Source organism: Vanacampus margaritifer, chromosome 17 (assembly GCF_051991255.1).
Source record: "Vanacampus margaritifer isolate UIUO_Vmar chromosome 17, RoL_Vmar_1.0, whole genome shotgun sequence".
Taxonomy (NCBI): Eukaryota; Metazoa; Chordata; class Actinopteri; order Syngnathiformes; family Syngnathidae; genus Vanacampus; species Vanacampus margaritifer.
This window is the reverse complement of record NC_135448.1, coordinates 19,940,818-19,958,370: the sequence shown is the minus strand read 5'-3', so window position 1 is coordinate 19,958,370 and position 17,553 is coordinate 19,940,818. Positions and strand designations below refer to the sequence as shown.

Genomic DNA, 17,553 nt, shown 5'->3' with positions numbered 1-17,553 from the left:
GGATGTTAGCATGTGGCTACATCTATTTGTGGCTCTCCAGCTGCGAAAACACACCGACGTGAACGTCACAGCAGTCGCTGGTGATTTTGTGCTTGGGGGGCCCCCATAACCAGTCCATAGTACTCTGGAGGCCATTTTCTAAATAGATATTTATACAGACAAAGTGGTACTGATTAAAATATGAAATTAAGATTAAATTGTGAAATTACTTTGGATAGAAATGTAGTCATTGAAATTAGTTTGGAGAATATTTATTACATCTGAGCGTGGACAGGAAGTCGGGACCAGTTTTGGTTTCTGCATGTTAGCATGTGGCTAAGGCTACTGAATGTAACCGCTAAAACACATTGAAGAATTTGAGAAAAAGGAGGCTCGTTTGCATTTGGGGCAAGTGTCAATGTGCCCAAGCAGAACCAGAAGACGACACCATGAGGGGAATTTTCTTCGATGTATTCTGGTTTGCGGTTAGCATGTGGCTACGTTTATAGCTACCTAATGTAAACATTTAAATAAGTGTGAAAACAAATAATGAGAATCCCTTTTTTTCTTTTAATTTGAATTAATTAAATAAATTAGCCAATTAAGCAATGAATATATTAATAAATAAATCAATGCTAAATAAATAATAATTAAAAATCCATTTTAATTGTCATTTTTCTTTCAATTCCCTTTACAACAGTCACTATTGATTTTGCATGAAGGGGCCGCGGCCCACCACAACTAGCAGCTGCCACTGGAATTGGAATTTGTAGATCATGTAAATAAGGAATCACGTTCCATTTTTGTGCAGTCTACAGAAATTTTGAAGGTAAAAAAAAATGTCTGAGGGACATGAGAGATGTTTGTATTTTTGTTTATTTTTGTCTATATTTGTCGACGGTGGGCCTCTTCCTGGATTTGTTCCGTGTCCTGTGACACGCGGCATGAAAAGGAATGTGATGTCATGAGTGCCGGAACAACAGGTAGTTTATAAATAAGCTATTTGTCAGGATGGGATGTTTTGGGGGGCGAGAAACAACAGCAGACATTTTGCACGCTCGCAGTCAAACATTGACTCGGGAAGTTGATTAGCAACGAAACGCTAATGGTTGTTTTGGGAGCACGGAACAACGGTCGCGCTTTCTCTTCACGTCTTATCACTCGGTCAACAATTAACACAAAGCAGGTCGGATGAATCAAGCGTGTTGTAAATCAAAGGTCAGTGACTCGCTATCACAACCTTCATTTCGATGGTCGTCAATAAAAGGACGAGGAAAAACGGTGGATTGTTTCAAGGGGAGGCCGAAGCGGTCAAATGTTGCCGTTTGAAAGTCGAAAAGAAGAGGATCAAGAATCCCGGCAATGCTTGATGTGATTCAAAATCAATAGGACATTTAAAAAATATATTTTGTAACTAGAGGACATTCATTTCAATGATTTTCCATAGAATTATAGTTGAAGTTAATTGTATGTATTTTATTAGCATTTAACATTCTTCTACCTCATCATGAGAGTTACAATATCTATATACTGCAATTAATGTTAGCTTTTGTTGATGTTGTTGCATGTTTTAATATATATATATATATATATAGTATTGACATTTATTGTATTTTTTTGCACACTTACTAAAATATAGATCTTCACTTTATAGTATTACTTTTGTATTGCAATTAAAGGTGTACATTTTTTGCTTTTTTTATTGTATATCTCCATTTCTTTTTAAATTTACTTATTTAATTTCATTTATTTAAAGTTTTTGTTTTTTATGCTTATAGAAATGTCATGTTTCATAATTACATGTGTGCACTTTTTTGCATTTTATATTCCATATTGTATTTTGACATTTCATTGATGTACTTCTAATTGATTTACTTGTATATTTTCCATGTTTGTTAATTATATTTATCACTTTAAATCATGGTTAGTATTATATTTACAATATATGATGGAATGAATAACTTTTTTTGCCTGCTTATTGTCTTTTATATCTCCATTCAAATTCAAACAAAGATAAAATAACGAACATGACCTCGTGACTGCTTATTGTTATGATGACCTATTTATTGAGCACATGCTGCTGGTGACTAATTATTGACTGTACAGTGTACAGGGTGTCGCCTCTTTTGACCCTCCCCCGTGGTGGTGGTGGGCGTGGCTGCGTACGAGGACAACAAGCGAGACGTGACCAGACGACCCGGAAGACTGGACAACAGCGGCGACAGTGCCCCCGCGTGGACACATTAAGAAAGGTTATGGAAAATTGGACTTTATTTTATGTCGTTTTATTTTATTTGTTTACATTTCCATTGCCAAACATGACAAATGATCCCAAATTCACTATTATGTATGCAATTTTACAGTAGTCCTATTAATAGTTGTGGTAGGTTGCACTTTTTTGTTGTTGCTCTTTTTTTGTGTGTGTATTTCCATCGTCAAAAGTCACAAACACCACCAAATAATTTTGGGTGTAACACCACTAACGTTACCAAAAATAAGTGTTGCATAGAAGAGCAATTTTTCATGATGAAAAGTTATGAAAAGCACCACAATTGGCTCCCGCTACCTGTAACTTTATGTTGTTTTTATTATAGTGCAGATAAATGTCCTTTAAAATGTCATTCATATGCATTGACTTTACAGTAAACCAAACTTTTTTTTTTTTTTTTGAAAATGGACATACGGCAGCGCGGAGGATCCTTCCCACAATGCAGCGTTGCAATGGATTATGGCGGTTTGAGCCATCACAGACCTGAGACGGAGGTTAATCCTCACAAAACACGCGTAAACAAACAAACAGACAGACTAGGATTGTTAGACATCGAGATTTTTGTTTACTTTGATTGTCGCTTGTAGCAACACAATCACTGATAGATTTGTTCTTTTTTTACATGCTATATATTAACCATATTTTTGAGTGTATATTGAAGTTAGTTTTTATATTTTAATTCAATATACACCAAATTATTAGTATTAATAACCAATATTACGACGGAGTATCATTTGCTAACCTCCCCGATCAAATTGAATTAAATTATTTGAAAACAGAAAACATCAGAACATCAGACAAGCACAACAAAAAATAGCATGTTGGTTTATTCTCAATCTAGGTCGCTGCAATAATCTGTCGAGACGCACGCACGCACGCACGAAAGCAAGCGCCCTCCCTCCGGTTGCCATGACGACGGGACTCACATGTTGCCTCCTGAGCGTTATCAGCGCTCGAAAGACGGCGTGACCCTGATCGGCTCGGTCAAGAATTCTGACCGCAGATCAGGGAGTCGTCTTGTATGTTAAAAATGCGCCACCGCAGAAATGTGCACTTTCCAAAGAATGTCTTACAGCAGCCAGCGTCTTATCATTTAGTACACAATACACATTATGTCTATATTGTGGGGACGCGTGTCCATTTTGTCTTTTTTCTTTTATCCATCATGCGTAGCCGTTTCTTTTCACCACGAGAAACTCAGTCAGGAGTCACATTATTGTGACTAGTCATGAAAAAAAAGGCATTGATTTGTTTGTCACGTGTGTGTACAGTGTGAAAACGTCATTAGGAAGGTGTTACAATAATTGACCGCTGTAAAATGCTACAAAAATAACTCAATGTGCTGTTTTGTTGATTTGTTTGTATTTTGTAAAAAGATATTCTCTTTGTCATTGAATGTACGTCACCCTTAGGCGATTGTGGTTCACCTGTTCATAAACAAGCAAACAAACACACAAACAAACTTAAACAAAACCAACACTGAACAAAAACAACTACTACTGTCGTTTTTTTTTTTGCTGTTGCAACGAGTCATTACGGCCACATGGCGGCGCTGCTACACTTCAAAATCGTCATCTTTTAATATCATAGTTTGAATTTGACACACACACGCACACGCGCGCGCATTAAATATCTCCTCCAGATACTGTCCACCTCTGCTAAAATTGGCTACGTCCTTAGTTAAACCGTTTATTCATTTCTACCCCTGAATTTAAATACATCAAATCAATATCTACCTCGATGTTTTCGTGTTTTCTGGAAGAAAAGAAATACTTGGACCATTATTTTAGTACGGTGGCGTTATGAGTCAATCTTAAAACGATGTCAGCCAGGTCGTTTTTGCAAATGAGAATCTGTTCTCAATTTGAAATAATATACATGAATTAATCTTCACACTAGAAGAAGAAAAAACATAACTTCACTTTATCAATTATAATTGTACGTATTTCTCAATATATATATATATATATATACTGTATGTGTTTTTGAACAAACGGGAATGGTTTCTGTTGCAATGAAACTTCACTTCATGGCCACATGGGGCGCTGCTTTACTTAAGGTGGTCGACGGCGTACAGTTTCGTTCTATGAAGTAGGCGAAGAAGAAGAAAAGTACAAACTGTAGCGGCATTTTAGCTTTGTGTCACTTTATAGTTTATGTCTTGCTTATCGAATTAACACACAAGTTTTAAAATGACGAACGGGATTTAAAATGACACAGTCTGTTGTAGTTCAAATCGGACAATGTGGAAACCAGATTGGTTGTCGTTTTTGGGATCTTGCTTTGCAAGAGCATGCCCATTTCAACAAAAGGGGAAGGTATGACGACACCACCGGCACCTTTTTCCATAATGTGGACTCCATGAGCTGGGATGGAGTCTCTTGTGCTGACCATGGGCGAATCCAACAGCTGAAAGCGAGGGCGGTGCTGCTGGACATGGAGGAGGGTGTGATCAGTGAGATCCTGAAAGGTCCTTTGCGAGAGCTTTTTGACACCACTCAGCTCCTCACAGGTGTGTCAGGTGCAGGCAACAACTGGGCAGTTGGACACATGACCTACGGCTCGAGCTACAGGGACAAGATTGTGGATCAGCTGAGGAAGGCAGCAGAGCAGTGTCCCTGTCTGCAATCCTTTTTTCTCATCCACTCGATGGGAGGAGGTACAGGTTCGGGGCTCGGGACCAAAGTGCTCCGCCTTCTCAAGGATGAATTCCCTGAGGTGTGTCGCATTGTCATACCCGTCTGTCCGTCGGTGGATGACGATGTCATTGTGTCACCCTACAACAGCATGCTGGCCATGAGGGAGCTGACGGAGAATGCTGACTGCGTTCTTCTTGTTGAGAACCAGGCACTGGTGAACATTTTGAACGTGAAACACGCGTCCCATGGCGGACAAGACAGAAAAGGCAACATGGTCTCGGCAGTGGACCGGCTGACTGGGTCAGAGAAGCCTTTCGATGCTATGAATGACATTGTTGCCAACATGTTGCTCAATCTTACCAGCTCTGCCCGTTTTGAGGGTTCCCTCAACATGGACCTCAATGAAATTGCGATGAACCTGGTTCCTTTCCCGCGATTAAACTACCTGATTCCAAGTCTCAGTCCTGTCTGCACACGCGTGGCGCGTGGCGGCGAACCAACCAGAAGACTGGACAATCTCTTTAGCGATGTGTTCACTAAAAGCCACCAGTTAATTCAAGCAGACCCAAAGCGCAGTCTCTACCTTGGCTGTGCCCTCATGCTCAGGGGGAACGTTCACATGTCAGACCTGCGCAGGAATATTCAGAGGTTAAAGTCCACGGTGCCTTTTGTGTCGTGGAACCCAGAAGGCTGGAAGACAAGTATTTGTTCTGTGCCCGCCGTTGGTCACTCTCAATCCCTGTTATCCCTGGCCAACACCACCGCTATAAAGGCCACCTTCATGGAGATGAGAGTTCGCTTCCACAAGCTTTATAGGAAGAAGGCACACTTGCATCATTACCTGCAAGTCGAGGGGATGGAGGAGAGTTTATTCGCCGAGGCTGTAACGTCCCTTGACTCTTTAATTGAGGAGTATCATCATCTGGATGCTGGCGCAGGGAAATTGATACCTGTTGCAAGATTAAAAATTGCTAAATGAAGTAGTGATTGCATAGCATGTGCTTATCTCATTATATAGCAACAACACTTTTTAAGGATGAAATTCATACGATTTGTAAACCATGACTGAATCAATCTTGTAAAAATGTAAACCAGCGTGGGCAATACTGTGATTACTATTGGTTACATTAAACGAATTTTTTTTTAAAGAAAAAATTCCCGTAAGATATTGTTAAATTACTACGAAAAATAGCTCTGTAAATTCAATAGTTTGTTGCAGTAGTTTACATCAGGCCTTCCACATCCAATATGGCGGACGGTCTGACGTTCCGCAGCAACGGACCGATCCGCTCAGGGCGCCTACGTACACCATGCATATATTGTTAAATAAACTTGTTTACATTTGCTGAAACCACAATTAATCACGTGAATAGTGTTAGACAGTCTATCTATTTAAAACCAACATTTTAAAATGTAGACTTCCGACTGTTCTTTTTTAAATATGTCATAACGAGAGTAAGTGTTATGAGGCATCTTTTTAACCTGTAGTACACAGGCACACGTATGTAGAATGAACTATTTAAACATGTACAAATAAGCAAATGGTTTGTTTACAAGTGGCCAACCCGCTTTTAATATCTATACATTTTAAAGACATTTAATTAAAAATCCACATTTTGAGTTTTCGAATTATCGAAGGTCCTGAACGCATCAAGACTAACATCCGGAAGTGCTTCGCGCAGGCAAGTGAAGCTACCATGCTAGGCTAGGCTGGTCAGGAACGACGCTGCGCGAACATGTTTTGATTGTGAAGGGCTATATTAACTCGGATGGAGCATTTAAAGTAAAAAAAGAAGAAAACTATCATTCGAAACCCGCCGAGTGAGGAATTTGGAACACCCAAGCTGTAAGGCAGCGAAGCGACATTCGTGCGGCGGTCGACATGTCCTCGTTCTCTGAGGCGGCTCTCGAGAAGAAACTGTCCGAGCTAAGCAACTCTCAGCAGAGCGTGCAAACGCTGTCGCTGTGGCTCATCCACCACAGGAAACACTCCAAGAACATTGTGCACGTTTGGTACAACGAGCTCGTTAAAGGTAAGCGAGATCCATGCAGCTGAAAGCGTGTAGGTTTTTTTGTCTGTTTTTTTGTCAACATGTGTTGTGCATGCAGGCGAGCAACCAAGTGTTGCAAACTGTATCGCGTGTTTACTGTTATTAAAGGTAATGGGTCATGGATGCCCAAATTACTAGTGATGACCCTAACCCTGAATCAAAACATTGAACCCCCCTAACCATGACAAGACCCAGGGGAAAAAAGATCACATCAAAAATAAAAAATAAACCATGGCCTAGTCGAATAGTCTTTTCACTAAAAAAAAAATCCATTTGACAGTCAAAAACATGGTCACAGACGTGAAATGAAATTGAAGAATAGTAGATGAGTGCTGGTCTTGACTGACATCGGCAGAAAATCCAGAGTCTGGACAGTCGAAGACCGGGATGAGACTTTTGGGAGTTGACCGAGGCATTCATAATGTGGTCTTGCGACCAATACCGGTCTTGAGTATTACAGCACCAGTAGTGCGTTTACATTTGCAGGAGCCGCCAGCTGCTTCCTGTTGCAGCATAACTTGCATGGTTACGTGCCCTGTGCTTGTTGATGTGTGCAGCTCCGGTGTCGCGCAAGCTGACCTTCCTGTACTTGGCCAATGACGTCATTCAGAACAGCAAGAGGAAAGGACCCGAGTTCACGCAGGATTTCGCGCCAGTCATCGTCGATGCGTTCAAACATGTTTACAAGTATGCTTGTGTGTGTGTTTGCCTCCAAGCCCCTCTTACCTTAGCCCAGGGGTCACCAAAATGCTCCCTGACATGGTTGGTGTCTTCACTTAGATGAAATATTATTAGCTATTAATTGTGTATAATTGAAGGTCATCTGTGCAGATTTATTTCAGAAGTGTGTATGAAACCGCTAGCTAAAAGTGACCCCTGCGCTAACTTGTAATCTCCCGTCCCGTCGCTGTCCCTCAGAGAGTGCGAGGACGGCTGTAAGAAGCAACTGGGCCGGGTGTTGTCCATCTGGCAGGAGAGGGCCGTCTACGAAAACGAGCTGCTGGACCAGCTGTCCAAAGTCCTCTGTAAGATCCTGTTTGCTTTTTGTCACCACACGTAATCGAGTCAGTAATGATGAGTCTTGGTCTTCCGTGATGTTGCGCAGACGGCGAGAAGAAGCCCACCAAGAGGTCCTACGAGTCCATCCAAGCACTGAACGACAACTTTACTGGCCAGACTTCTCCAGCCGAGCCCCCACAGGTCCTGGCCCAGACGGTGTAGTAAGAACGAGGATGGAATAGATACACATTCCGCTTGTTCAATTTAAGGCCACGCACACGCACACACAAATCTATTGTCCACGTCAGGAAATATATCGCACCGGGTGACCGTGGGGCTTTTCCTTACCGCAACAACGAGGCGCTCTACAGCGCCCACGCCAGCCTGACTCTCATAGTCCACACGCTGGCTCTCACTTAAGACTTTTGGAACTTTTACCTTTCTCACCATGATAAACGCACTCGCGGCACACAACGAGGCACTCTTCTGCTTTCTGATTGGCCGAAAAGGCCACTGTTAATAGTTTGAGGTATGATGTTGTGCCGGTGTCGTCCCGACAGACGTCGGAGCTGATCCGAGCGCTGCAGGAGCTTGAGAACGCCACCTCGGGAGACTCGCTGCTGCGTCAGCGCATTTCCTCGCTGCCCGCCGAGGTGCAGGACACGTCGCTGCTGCACAGAATCACAGGTAGGCGGAGCCATCGGGCGCACGGCAGCCATTTTGTAGGAGGACCATGTGTTGCAATTACTTCGTGGTGGTGGTATGTTTGTTGACGTTGGCACACCACAACAGTAAGTACACCTGCACATTCCAATAACAAAATTAAATGGGGTCATATACATTTGACTTTTTTTTTGTTTTTAATAGATTTGAAATGAAAATTTCATGTATATTTTTTAAATAAGCAGTGTTATATTTTCAACCAGAACTAGAAATTATCTCTCAAATCTATTTATTACACTTAGCATTATTCGGTTATGTTTACATTTTAAACCGTTTTTTTTAATTCTTCAAATGTCATTTTTTCTTAAATTTTCATACCTCTCATGATCTCATAAATTATATTTTTTATTACATTTTTATCTGTTCTCAATTTTTTTTTTAATTAATTGTTTATTGTTTCAAAGAAGAAAGTTTATAAAATGTTATTTACAGTTAAAATGGTTATTGGTCTCATAAAATAGTGCGCTTTGTTTTTAATTCCAAATTCATTTATTTTTATTTTGCGTGTCATACAAAATTTTAGGTTTTTCTTATTTCTACAAGAACATTTTAAACTGTTCTTTACATTTTTATAATTAAGTATTGTTTTAAAAAAAAATCTTCATTTTTTGTTACAGCTCATATTGATCTTATAAAAAATTTTAACATTCGTTTTTAAATACCCTATATGAATATTAATGTAGTTGTATATTATTGTCCTTTGAAACTTAAAATGCATTTCATGCAAAATATTGTGTAACAGTATTTACATTTTTAATTTGTTAGTATATAGTAATACAGCTCTTCGACGAGGCAGGCACACCGAATAATAATAATAATAATAATAATAAATCCATTTTGTGTTTCTGTCTCAGATAAGGAGTCGGGCGCACGTTTCTCGCGCCAGGTGGACGACGCCTGCATGCTGCTGGCCGACTACAGCGGACGCCTGGCGGCCGAAATCGATGACCGGCGGCAGCTGACGCGCACGCTGACCACCTTCTTGCAGAGCCAACGCGACGGTCTGGTGCACAACGAGATCAAACTCGAAGTACGTAGAAATCATTTTTTCTTTTCTCCACACGAATTCGAGATTCTTGCGGAGTGACGGCTTTCCAGATTTGTGATCATTTTGTCCTTACACTCTCTTTTGCTAAGCACAAGACGGCTTTTTCTTTGTCTTTCTCCAGGAATACAAACGCAAACTGACCCGAGTGAGCCAGGTCCGGAAAGAGCTGCGAGCCCGCTTGAACAATCTTCCCGGCAGACTCCGCGACTCCTCCACCTGACATTTGACCCGGAATCACTTGCTTCTGTTTTAGTATTCTTGTCAACTTTTTTTTTTTTTTTATGCAAATAACGACAATGTGTTTTCAATTCCCTCACCTTGTTTTGTTAATTTAATGCATATTATTTCTTCTTTTCACATGCATACTCATTATATATCTCCCTTTTTGTCAACTTGCTTTGTCCATGCTTCTGTATTAACTGTTAATTCAAGCTGTATTTGCAAAAGCGTGAGTGTGGAGTCACTGTACATAATGATATGCGGCTGCATGTAAATATCTTATATTAAAACCATGTTAATGTGAAGCGTCCATTCAAATTGTTGTTTTTGTACATATCTGCTGGTGTCCAAATAAACAACCTGGTGGAATTTGCATTTCTAACATTGTTTTTTTAGAACATTAAAATAAAAACTTTAATTAAAAAAAAGTTCAATCTTATTTAATTGTCTCTTTTTTGTAAGAAATTCAATGTATTATGGTTTTAAAATAATTAAATTTGCTCTCAAATGTCATGCACGATGGACCAACTGCTTCCTTTTTAAAAAATTGTTTTTTTTAAAAAAATGCAGTAATGCGCCAGGTCGAGAGGGGGCACCGATGACAATTTCGTCTAAATACTCACCCGGAAGTATATAAACTGGACTCAGTCGCAAAACTACATGTATAGGACTATGTACCGTTATTTCAGATTAAGTTACAGACCTAACGATCCACTTGTACTTTGAGGATATTATTTAAACGGTTTTATAGTCAAAACTGCTTTCATTTTATGGTTTACGTTAAAACTGAACTAGCGTCCCCTTCGAACCACGGGCTTGTCGCGTTTGTGTGCTAGTTAGCTTAGCCTCAAATGCTATCGTTGGCACTGTAGCCAATATTAACTTTAAGCGAAAACAAGAAATTTAAGCAATAATGGATAGTTTGACAACTCCGTACGAAGATGAGTCTGCAACTAAATTTATGGAGTGTTCGGTAAGCGAACTAGGAAGAATGTTGGATATACAGTACTAGCGTAATCGTAATTTCGTACAATGGTTCACGTATCTTTTGTTCTTCTTGAAGGTTTGTGAAATATCCTTAAAGGGCCTCAATTTGTATAAGATACACTTGACGACGACGCCACACTTAAAGGTACATACAATTTGATGATGATGACAATGATAATAAAATATCCTTTTTGTTTACTACCCGTTACGCAGTGACTGGCAACTCGTCATCTAGCGTTATTTTGCCGTGAATGACAAGTGAAGTACAAATTCTGCACCGGTGAGCAAGAACGAGTCCTCTGGGGATTGTTCAATAACCAGGGACCAAGACATAAGTCATTCTACGTCTCTTCACGACTAAACCTTGTTAAACCACTTGACTACAAACTTGACGCCAACCGGCAATGATGAAAACGTGCTGTCTTGATGAGCATATTTACAAAAGAGAAGATGATGTCCCTTTTCTGCATTTTCCGCCAAGTCTTGGCATGCAGCTTGTTTTCTGTTCCGCAGCCATCTGTTGTTTCGATGCTACTTTGTGCCGCGACGGACAGGGAAGTCTTGAGAGTCAAGAAAATCAAGATCTTACTGTGGAAAAGTCCATTTGTAAACCCTCGGTCTTGCTCCCTCTCCAACCTCTCTGGTGAACAGGCCAACCGACATACTCGGATCTTCCATATTTGTGGGTCCATGGCTAGTCTTGAACTTGACAACTTCTGGTCTCGAGTAGACTTGATTCACTAACAACTTAGCGCAGCTGTCTGTTTGTCTTCTCCTGGAGTCTTCGATCCTTTGATGAGAACCTTTGGGATCAGATTGTCTTAGTACAGCCGACTTGAAGGCGCCGTCAAGCAATACCTTCTTCTTTTATTGTGCCCCAAAACAACCTTTCTAATGAGCTAGGACTCTGTCAATTTAGCCAACTTTGATAATGCTTGTTCACTTTGATCGCTGTTTACGTCAGTAAAATAACAAATCTTTGGTATTAGTCGGGTTTGGACTTCTCCCACAGCCATGTTCACATTCCTAAAGTACAGTCTCGCTCTAAAATGAACATATCGATTGACCTCGGCTAACCCTTAAAAGATGTCTGTTTCCATTGTAGAACTATCGCACGTATCCTCAGCACTGATTAATTTTTATTGCTCTCCTTTTATCCCTGGCAGAAAGAGGATGCCGCCATCGCCGCCGGTAAGTAGACGCCGTCGTCCATCGAGTAATTTGGGCTCGTTGAGTACAGGTACACGCATGAGAAGCAGGTCCCGTTGCTTGGTCTTTGCAAACATTTTACATGTCGACAGAATCACAGAACCAGAACCTTCATGTTTGCTATCAAGCAGTGATATTGATTGTCGTATGGATCATCAGACTTAACATTGGGGGTCCCAGCGAAGTTCTCCAGAAATCGCCTGCCTTTTCATAGCGCTGGTGTTTCAGAGAACAAAGTCCTGACACATTTACTGCATCTCAAGAGAACCCAAATCCACGATCGGCCACTTGGAAGAAATGAAGGACGCTCATTTGTCCACCTTCCATGTAAAAGCAGTTTCTGTTGAGAAGTTGGACAGTTCGGTTCTTAAGTTTCTCCCCCCAAATAAACTTAAAGGTTGATGTGGCCCCTTTTGTTTTTGTGGTTCTCATTCCTGAGGCTGCTGCAAAGCAAAGCAAAACGAGCCCAACGACCTTCTCTGATCCTCCAACTTTGTATCATGACCACTTTTGAATTATAATGACCTTTGCTTCCTGCCTACCAATAGTTTGTCTTTGAGCGTTTGTAGGTTGGTTCTTGTCTTGACTACCTGCAGATTCTTGAGTGTCTGTAGCTTTGTGATGGGGTACTTGGACCTGGCTCTTTTCTTGAGTACCTGAAGCCTGGTTCTTGAGTGCCTCTTGAGCACCCAAAGCTCGTTTTTGGTTCTTGAATACCTGCCACTTGGTTCCTCAACTCAGGTCTTGTCTTGAATACTTGTAGCTCGGTTCTTTTTTCTTCTTGGGTACCTGTATCTTGGTTCTAAATGACCTGAACTTGGATCTTGTTTTGTACAAATAGCTTGGTTTGTAAGTAGCTGTAGGGTAGTTCTTTCGTGCCCGTAGCTTGGTTGTCAAGAAAAGTAGCTGAACTTAATTCTTGTCTTGAGTGGCCGTAGCTTTTTTCTTTTTCTGTTTTCTGTTTTCTTTAGTGCCTTCCTGTGCACCCGTAGCTCTGTTCTGGGCTTGAGTACCGTATCTGTATCTTTATTCTCTTCTTTATGGTTCTTGAGTACCTCGACTTAGTTCTTCTCTTGAGGACCTCTTGCTGGATTCGATGGGGTTCTTGAGTAGATGTAGTTGGTGTAGTCGGGGTTATTTTTTTGTTACTTTGCGTAATCGTTGCCTGGCTCCTGCAGCGTTGCCACATTTATTTGTTTAACATTAACAATGCAAGCTGGATCAGAAACCTCTGCCATGAATCGGTCACTATTCTGCTTTTTGATTTCTATTGTTTACTGTGCCAAACTTGGGTCTCTTTGGCAACGCCATCAGAATTTTTGTAGTAGCATTTGGAGACCTGCGGACAGCTTGACGTGGCTGACGCCCGTTGGCGACTTTCCTTCTACACTTGTTGAAGGTTGGAGCAGCCTTTGAGCTGCCATTGGGAAATCTTCACATTTTCTTTAGGGCTCGTTCTCCCCATGGGCGTCGCTTGAGAGGCTGTCCCAATTTGCACCAACGGCAAATTTGCTCTCTATGTATGCTGACAAATGATGGCAGCGAAATAAAATGAAGAAGGTGCAGAAAACAATTGAACGACGCTCCACTAGTCTCATAGGTTGTACTTGAAGGAGTTTACTGATAAGCATGACTCAAAATGCATTTTTCTTTTGCCCTGTTGTCTCATCCATTTTTGTGTGGTGTTGCCAGGTCACATGGTCCGACAGCCCAGGCCTAAATTTACGGATATCTTGCAATACGTGGATTACCTGAATCTTGACGAACCAATAATCGGTAAGGAAGATCGTGCAATTCTCATCTCTTAAATTGATTTGATTGTAACAATTGTGTTCTACCATTTCAGGATTAAACTTCTTGGAGGAATTCCCGGTCTTTAATGCGGAATATTCCAGTATGGGGCCCCGATACACATGCACGCTTTGTAGTGTCAGCGCGTACCCGCCAGAAATGATTCATCATGTGATTGGACGAAAACACCGGCAGAAATATATTGTACTGCAGTTCATATTTCCTCTAATTGATATTTAAAAATTGAATTGTGTTGCTCAAAACGGCGTATAATTGCAGGAGACAAAGCGTCCGGATCTGGTTTCATGGGATACGCATTCAGTGGTGACAGAAACGGGAAAGATCATTCGTACCAGAGCGGAAATCATCGCCAGGCAGGACGGAAGCGGACGTCCCAAGGTAGAACGCATGGTTTTGTAACGCTGTGATTATATCCAAAGACTAAAAAAAAAAGTATTCTGTACTGTGTTACAGCTACTGAAGAAAATGAAGAATATGGAAAACTTAATAACAACAGGTAAATAAAAACACCTGCAGTTGTGAACGCCAATGAAGAGCAGTAGGCATAGCTAGTAAAGTTGTTGTGGCGATAACTCATGGATCAATAAATATTATTGCTTTTAAGCCAGTGGTGTCGAAACTCAACCCTTGAGGGCCTGAGTCCAGCAGGTTTTGGATTTTTCCTGTTCTAATGAACAGTGTCGTTATCAGGCTATGCAGAGCTTGCTGATGAGCTTCAGGTGTGTTGGAGAAGAGAAACATCCAAAACCTGCAGGACTCCAGCCCTCGACGACCGCGTTTCGACACCACTGGTTTAAGCAGTAGTGAAGAAAACCGGCAAAGGGATTATACAGAATGTGCCGTTGTGGTGATTCAGTGTTGAAGTCCTTGGGCTGTGTAGTTCCCTCATTGCAGCGGCAGAACGAAGACCCACAGAACGCCTCAAGCCCGTACCAACACAAGCAGGAACTCCAAGACTCGCACCGTGCTAGTTTTGCGCCAGATCCTCTGAGCAGAGCGCCCTTTGTCCCGACCGAGGCTCGCTCGATGAACGCGGCGGGAGGCAGACCGACAACGGACCTGTGGGATCGACAGCCGGCAAGGTCCGACGATTGGGAGAGGGCCCCTAGTCAGAGAAAGACTTTGGACCTGGAGTATCGTCTGGTTCATCCTGTCACGCAAACGAGAAAGGCCGAGTTCTACAAGGAGACGCAACGAGGTTGGGATCAACCTGCAGAGGGTTTCACCACCTACAGAGAGCAGGAAGTAAAAAAAGAGATTTTCACAAAGGATGGAAGGTGCGAGCTTCATCCCTTGCGTCCAGACTACCAGGTCGAGCATTCGGACTACCAGGCGGAACGTCGAGACTCACAGCCCCAGCGTCTGGACGCCCAGGGTCCGCGTTCAGACTACCAGATCCAGCGTCTGGAGACTCCGGACTACCAGTCCCCGCGACCGGGCTACCAGGCGCAGCGACCGGACTACCAGTCCCCGCGTCCGGACTACCAGTCCCCGCGTCCGGACTACCAGGCGCAGCGTCCGGACTACCAGTCCCCGCGTCCGGACTACCAGTCCCCGCGTCCGGACTACCAGGCGCAGCGACCGGACTACCAGTCCCCGCGTCCGGACTACCAGTCCCCGCGTCCGGACTACCAGGCGCCGCGACCGGACTACCAGGCGCAGCGTCCGGACTACCAGGCGCAGCGACCGGGCTATCAGTCCCCGCGTCCGGACTACCAGGCGCCGCGACCGGACTACCAGGCGCAGCGTCCGGACTATCAGTCCCAGAGTCCTGGCTTTCAAGGAGATGACCAGCGGTGGTTTTCAGACAAGGATGGAGTTGTGAGGCTTGGGTCAAGCATGCCAGAACCCCCTACAAGGAATGCTCGCTTACCTTCAGACCAACCGGGTAAACGTTTGAGAGATTATAATCACGGAATGCGACAAGATGACTCTCTTTCGGCTGGCCTCACCAACTTCCAGACCCCTCGGGAAGAATCCCGCAGCATGTCGGCCCTGCCGGAAACTTTCCAACGCTTCATGAACGGTCCTGCTGGCGACGGGGCAACCGGTCCACGCAAAAGAAAGAGCCGTTTCTCGGACGCCACAGCCGAGGAGGTGGCAAATGCCAAAAAGATGTAAGCAATTTATTGTTGACATTCTTTTGTTTTGTTTTTTCTCATGAGTTCACTTTTTTGGCAACAGGTTCCACCCTGGACCCCCAGATGCCAAGTCCAGAGCTCCTCTGGAAGTAGGCGGTGGAATGTTCCAGCAGGAAAACCGCAGAACGATGTGGCATCCTGATCGCTTGTCACAATCTCAGGTAGTCCGTTATTATGCAATGACAATGGCCGTCCCTTTTGGCCAGTATTCGCAATAGCCAAACAGCTGATGCGATAAAGGTACGGGCAAGGAATGGAGGCTCGACTTGCAAATGTCTTAGTTTCCAAGATTGTAGCACATGGTCTAAGGGAAGGCAACGTTGTCCTCCTGCTGTCAGAATTGGTCGCGTTCGGCACGAAAGGCCTTTGTTGAAGAGCTTTTCTGTTTTCAAACAGCCGCAGATGTCTTCACAACAACCGCACGGGAGAACTTTCCGGGAGGAGTCCAACTTTAGAAGATCCCAAGACTGTTTTGGCAACGGAGGAGGGAGGGACTGGAACGGCATGCGTGACGACCAGCAGGCGTACCAGCAACAGGGCCGCAGAGAGCCCAGCGACGTCAACACAAGCCGTTACGAAGGTACGACTCGTACTTGCCGCCGCAGTCGTTACACCTGCACAATCGAATGTCTGCTTTCTCCCACATTTCAGCGGGTTTTGGCCAGGAACAGTACACGACGCGTCGTCCGGATGAGAGAGCGCAGTATCACCAACGCTTCCAAGGCGGCGGCCAGCAGCAGCAGTTTCAGCAACCCATCTCGCAGGGGTTTTTCCGTCGTTCCCGCTCGCCATCTTTGGAAATGGAGATGCCCGTCGGAATGCACCGGAACCCTCAGTACAACAGACGTCTCCAAAAACTCACATCCACTATCTTGGAATTCATGTCCAGGAACAAGTAATACATGAATTACGTGGACGTTTTGAAGTGAATTGTCCTCTTTGTTGATGATCTACAGTATTTCTGCATATTATTATTATTACGGTTGCGGGAGGGCGAGAACCTAACTCAGCGGACTTTTGCCGAAGGTGGGATCCATCTTGGACTGGTCACCAGCCAGTCACAGGACAAAGATAAACAACCTTTTATACTCATTTTCACATCTATGGTCTTTCATGCTGTGATTCCTAACTAGGATGCTGTAGGAGGTTAACTAATTTGACTTAATTTGTCTTTGAACTTTATCAACAATGTTTTGGAGTGTGGGAGGGAAGCATGCAACAGCAATGGGAGAACTTGCAAATTGATTCCAAAACATTTGCAATTTAAGGCAGATGTGCTAACCACTTCTACACGGCTTCATTATTTAATATTGTTCTGGAGATATGTAAATAAAACGTGTCCACAGCACCTCTTGTGCGTTCACTTTTTTTATTTATTGCTAATCAATGCCAACATACCGGTAGGTTCTTAATCATGCTGCACATGTATTGCATATAAATGCAAACATCTAATTACGGTTACTTAAAATGTTACAAT

General features: G+C 42.9%; 3 protein-coding genes across 5 annotated transcripts; all 3 read left to right on the top strand.

Annotated features, from left to right (window-relative positions):
• Positions 1-4,367: 4,367 nt before the first annotated feature.
• tube1 (tubulin, epsilon 1) lies at positions 4,368-6,244 on the top strand. Its single transcript, XM_077549303.1, has one exon. It carries the CDS (start codon positions 4,460-4,462, stop codon positions 5,864-5,866), a length of 1,407 nt encoding a protein of 468 aa, XP_077405429.1. The 5' UTR covers positions 4,368-4,459; the 3' UTR covers positions 5,867-6,244.
• Positions 6,245-6,498: 254 nt separating this feature from the next.
• On the top strand, positions 6,499-10,361 carry LOC144037664 (regulation of nuclear pre-mRNA domain-containing protein 1A-like). The gene is made up of 7 exons (XM_077549304.1): positions 6,499-6,920; positions 7,496-7,625; positions 7,857-7,963; positions 8,044-8,138; positions 8,498-8,624; positions 9,515-9,690; positions 9,830-10,361. Exons 1-7 carry the CDS (start codon positions 6,770-6,772, stop codon positions 9,926-9,928), a joined length of 885 nt encoding a protein of 294 aa, XP_077405430.1. The 5' UTR covers positions 6,499-6,769; the 3' UTR covers positions 9,929-10,361.
• A 182-nt stretch (positions 10,362-10,543) lies between these two features.
• On the top strand, positions 10,544-17,424 carry LOC144037587 (uncharacterized). 3 transcript variants are annotated; one of them, XM_077549162.1, is made up of 11 exons: positions 10,544-10,900; positions 10,991-11,059; positions 12,081-12,105; positions 13,816-13,899; positions 13,970-14,118; positions 14,194-14,313; positions 14,389-14,431; positions 14,816-16,052; positions 16,120-16,237; positions 16,473-16,656; positions 16,728-17,424. In XM_077549162.1, exons 1-11 carry the CDS (start codon positions 10,841-10,843, stop codon positions 16,973-16,975), a joined length of 2,337 nt encoding a protein of 778 aa, XP_077405288.1. In that variant the 5' UTR covers positions 10,544-10,840; the 3' UTR covers positions 16,976-17,424. The 3 variants fall into 3 exon arrangements, with proteins under 3 accessions (XP_077405288.1, XP_077405287.1, XP_077405289.1); XM_077549161.1 differs by having other exon boundaries at positions 16,473-17,424; XM_077549163.1 differs by lacking the exon at positions 12,081-12,105 and having other exon boundaries at positions 10,825-10,900; positions 16,473-17,424.
• Positions 17,425-17,553: the final 129 nt, after the last annotated feature.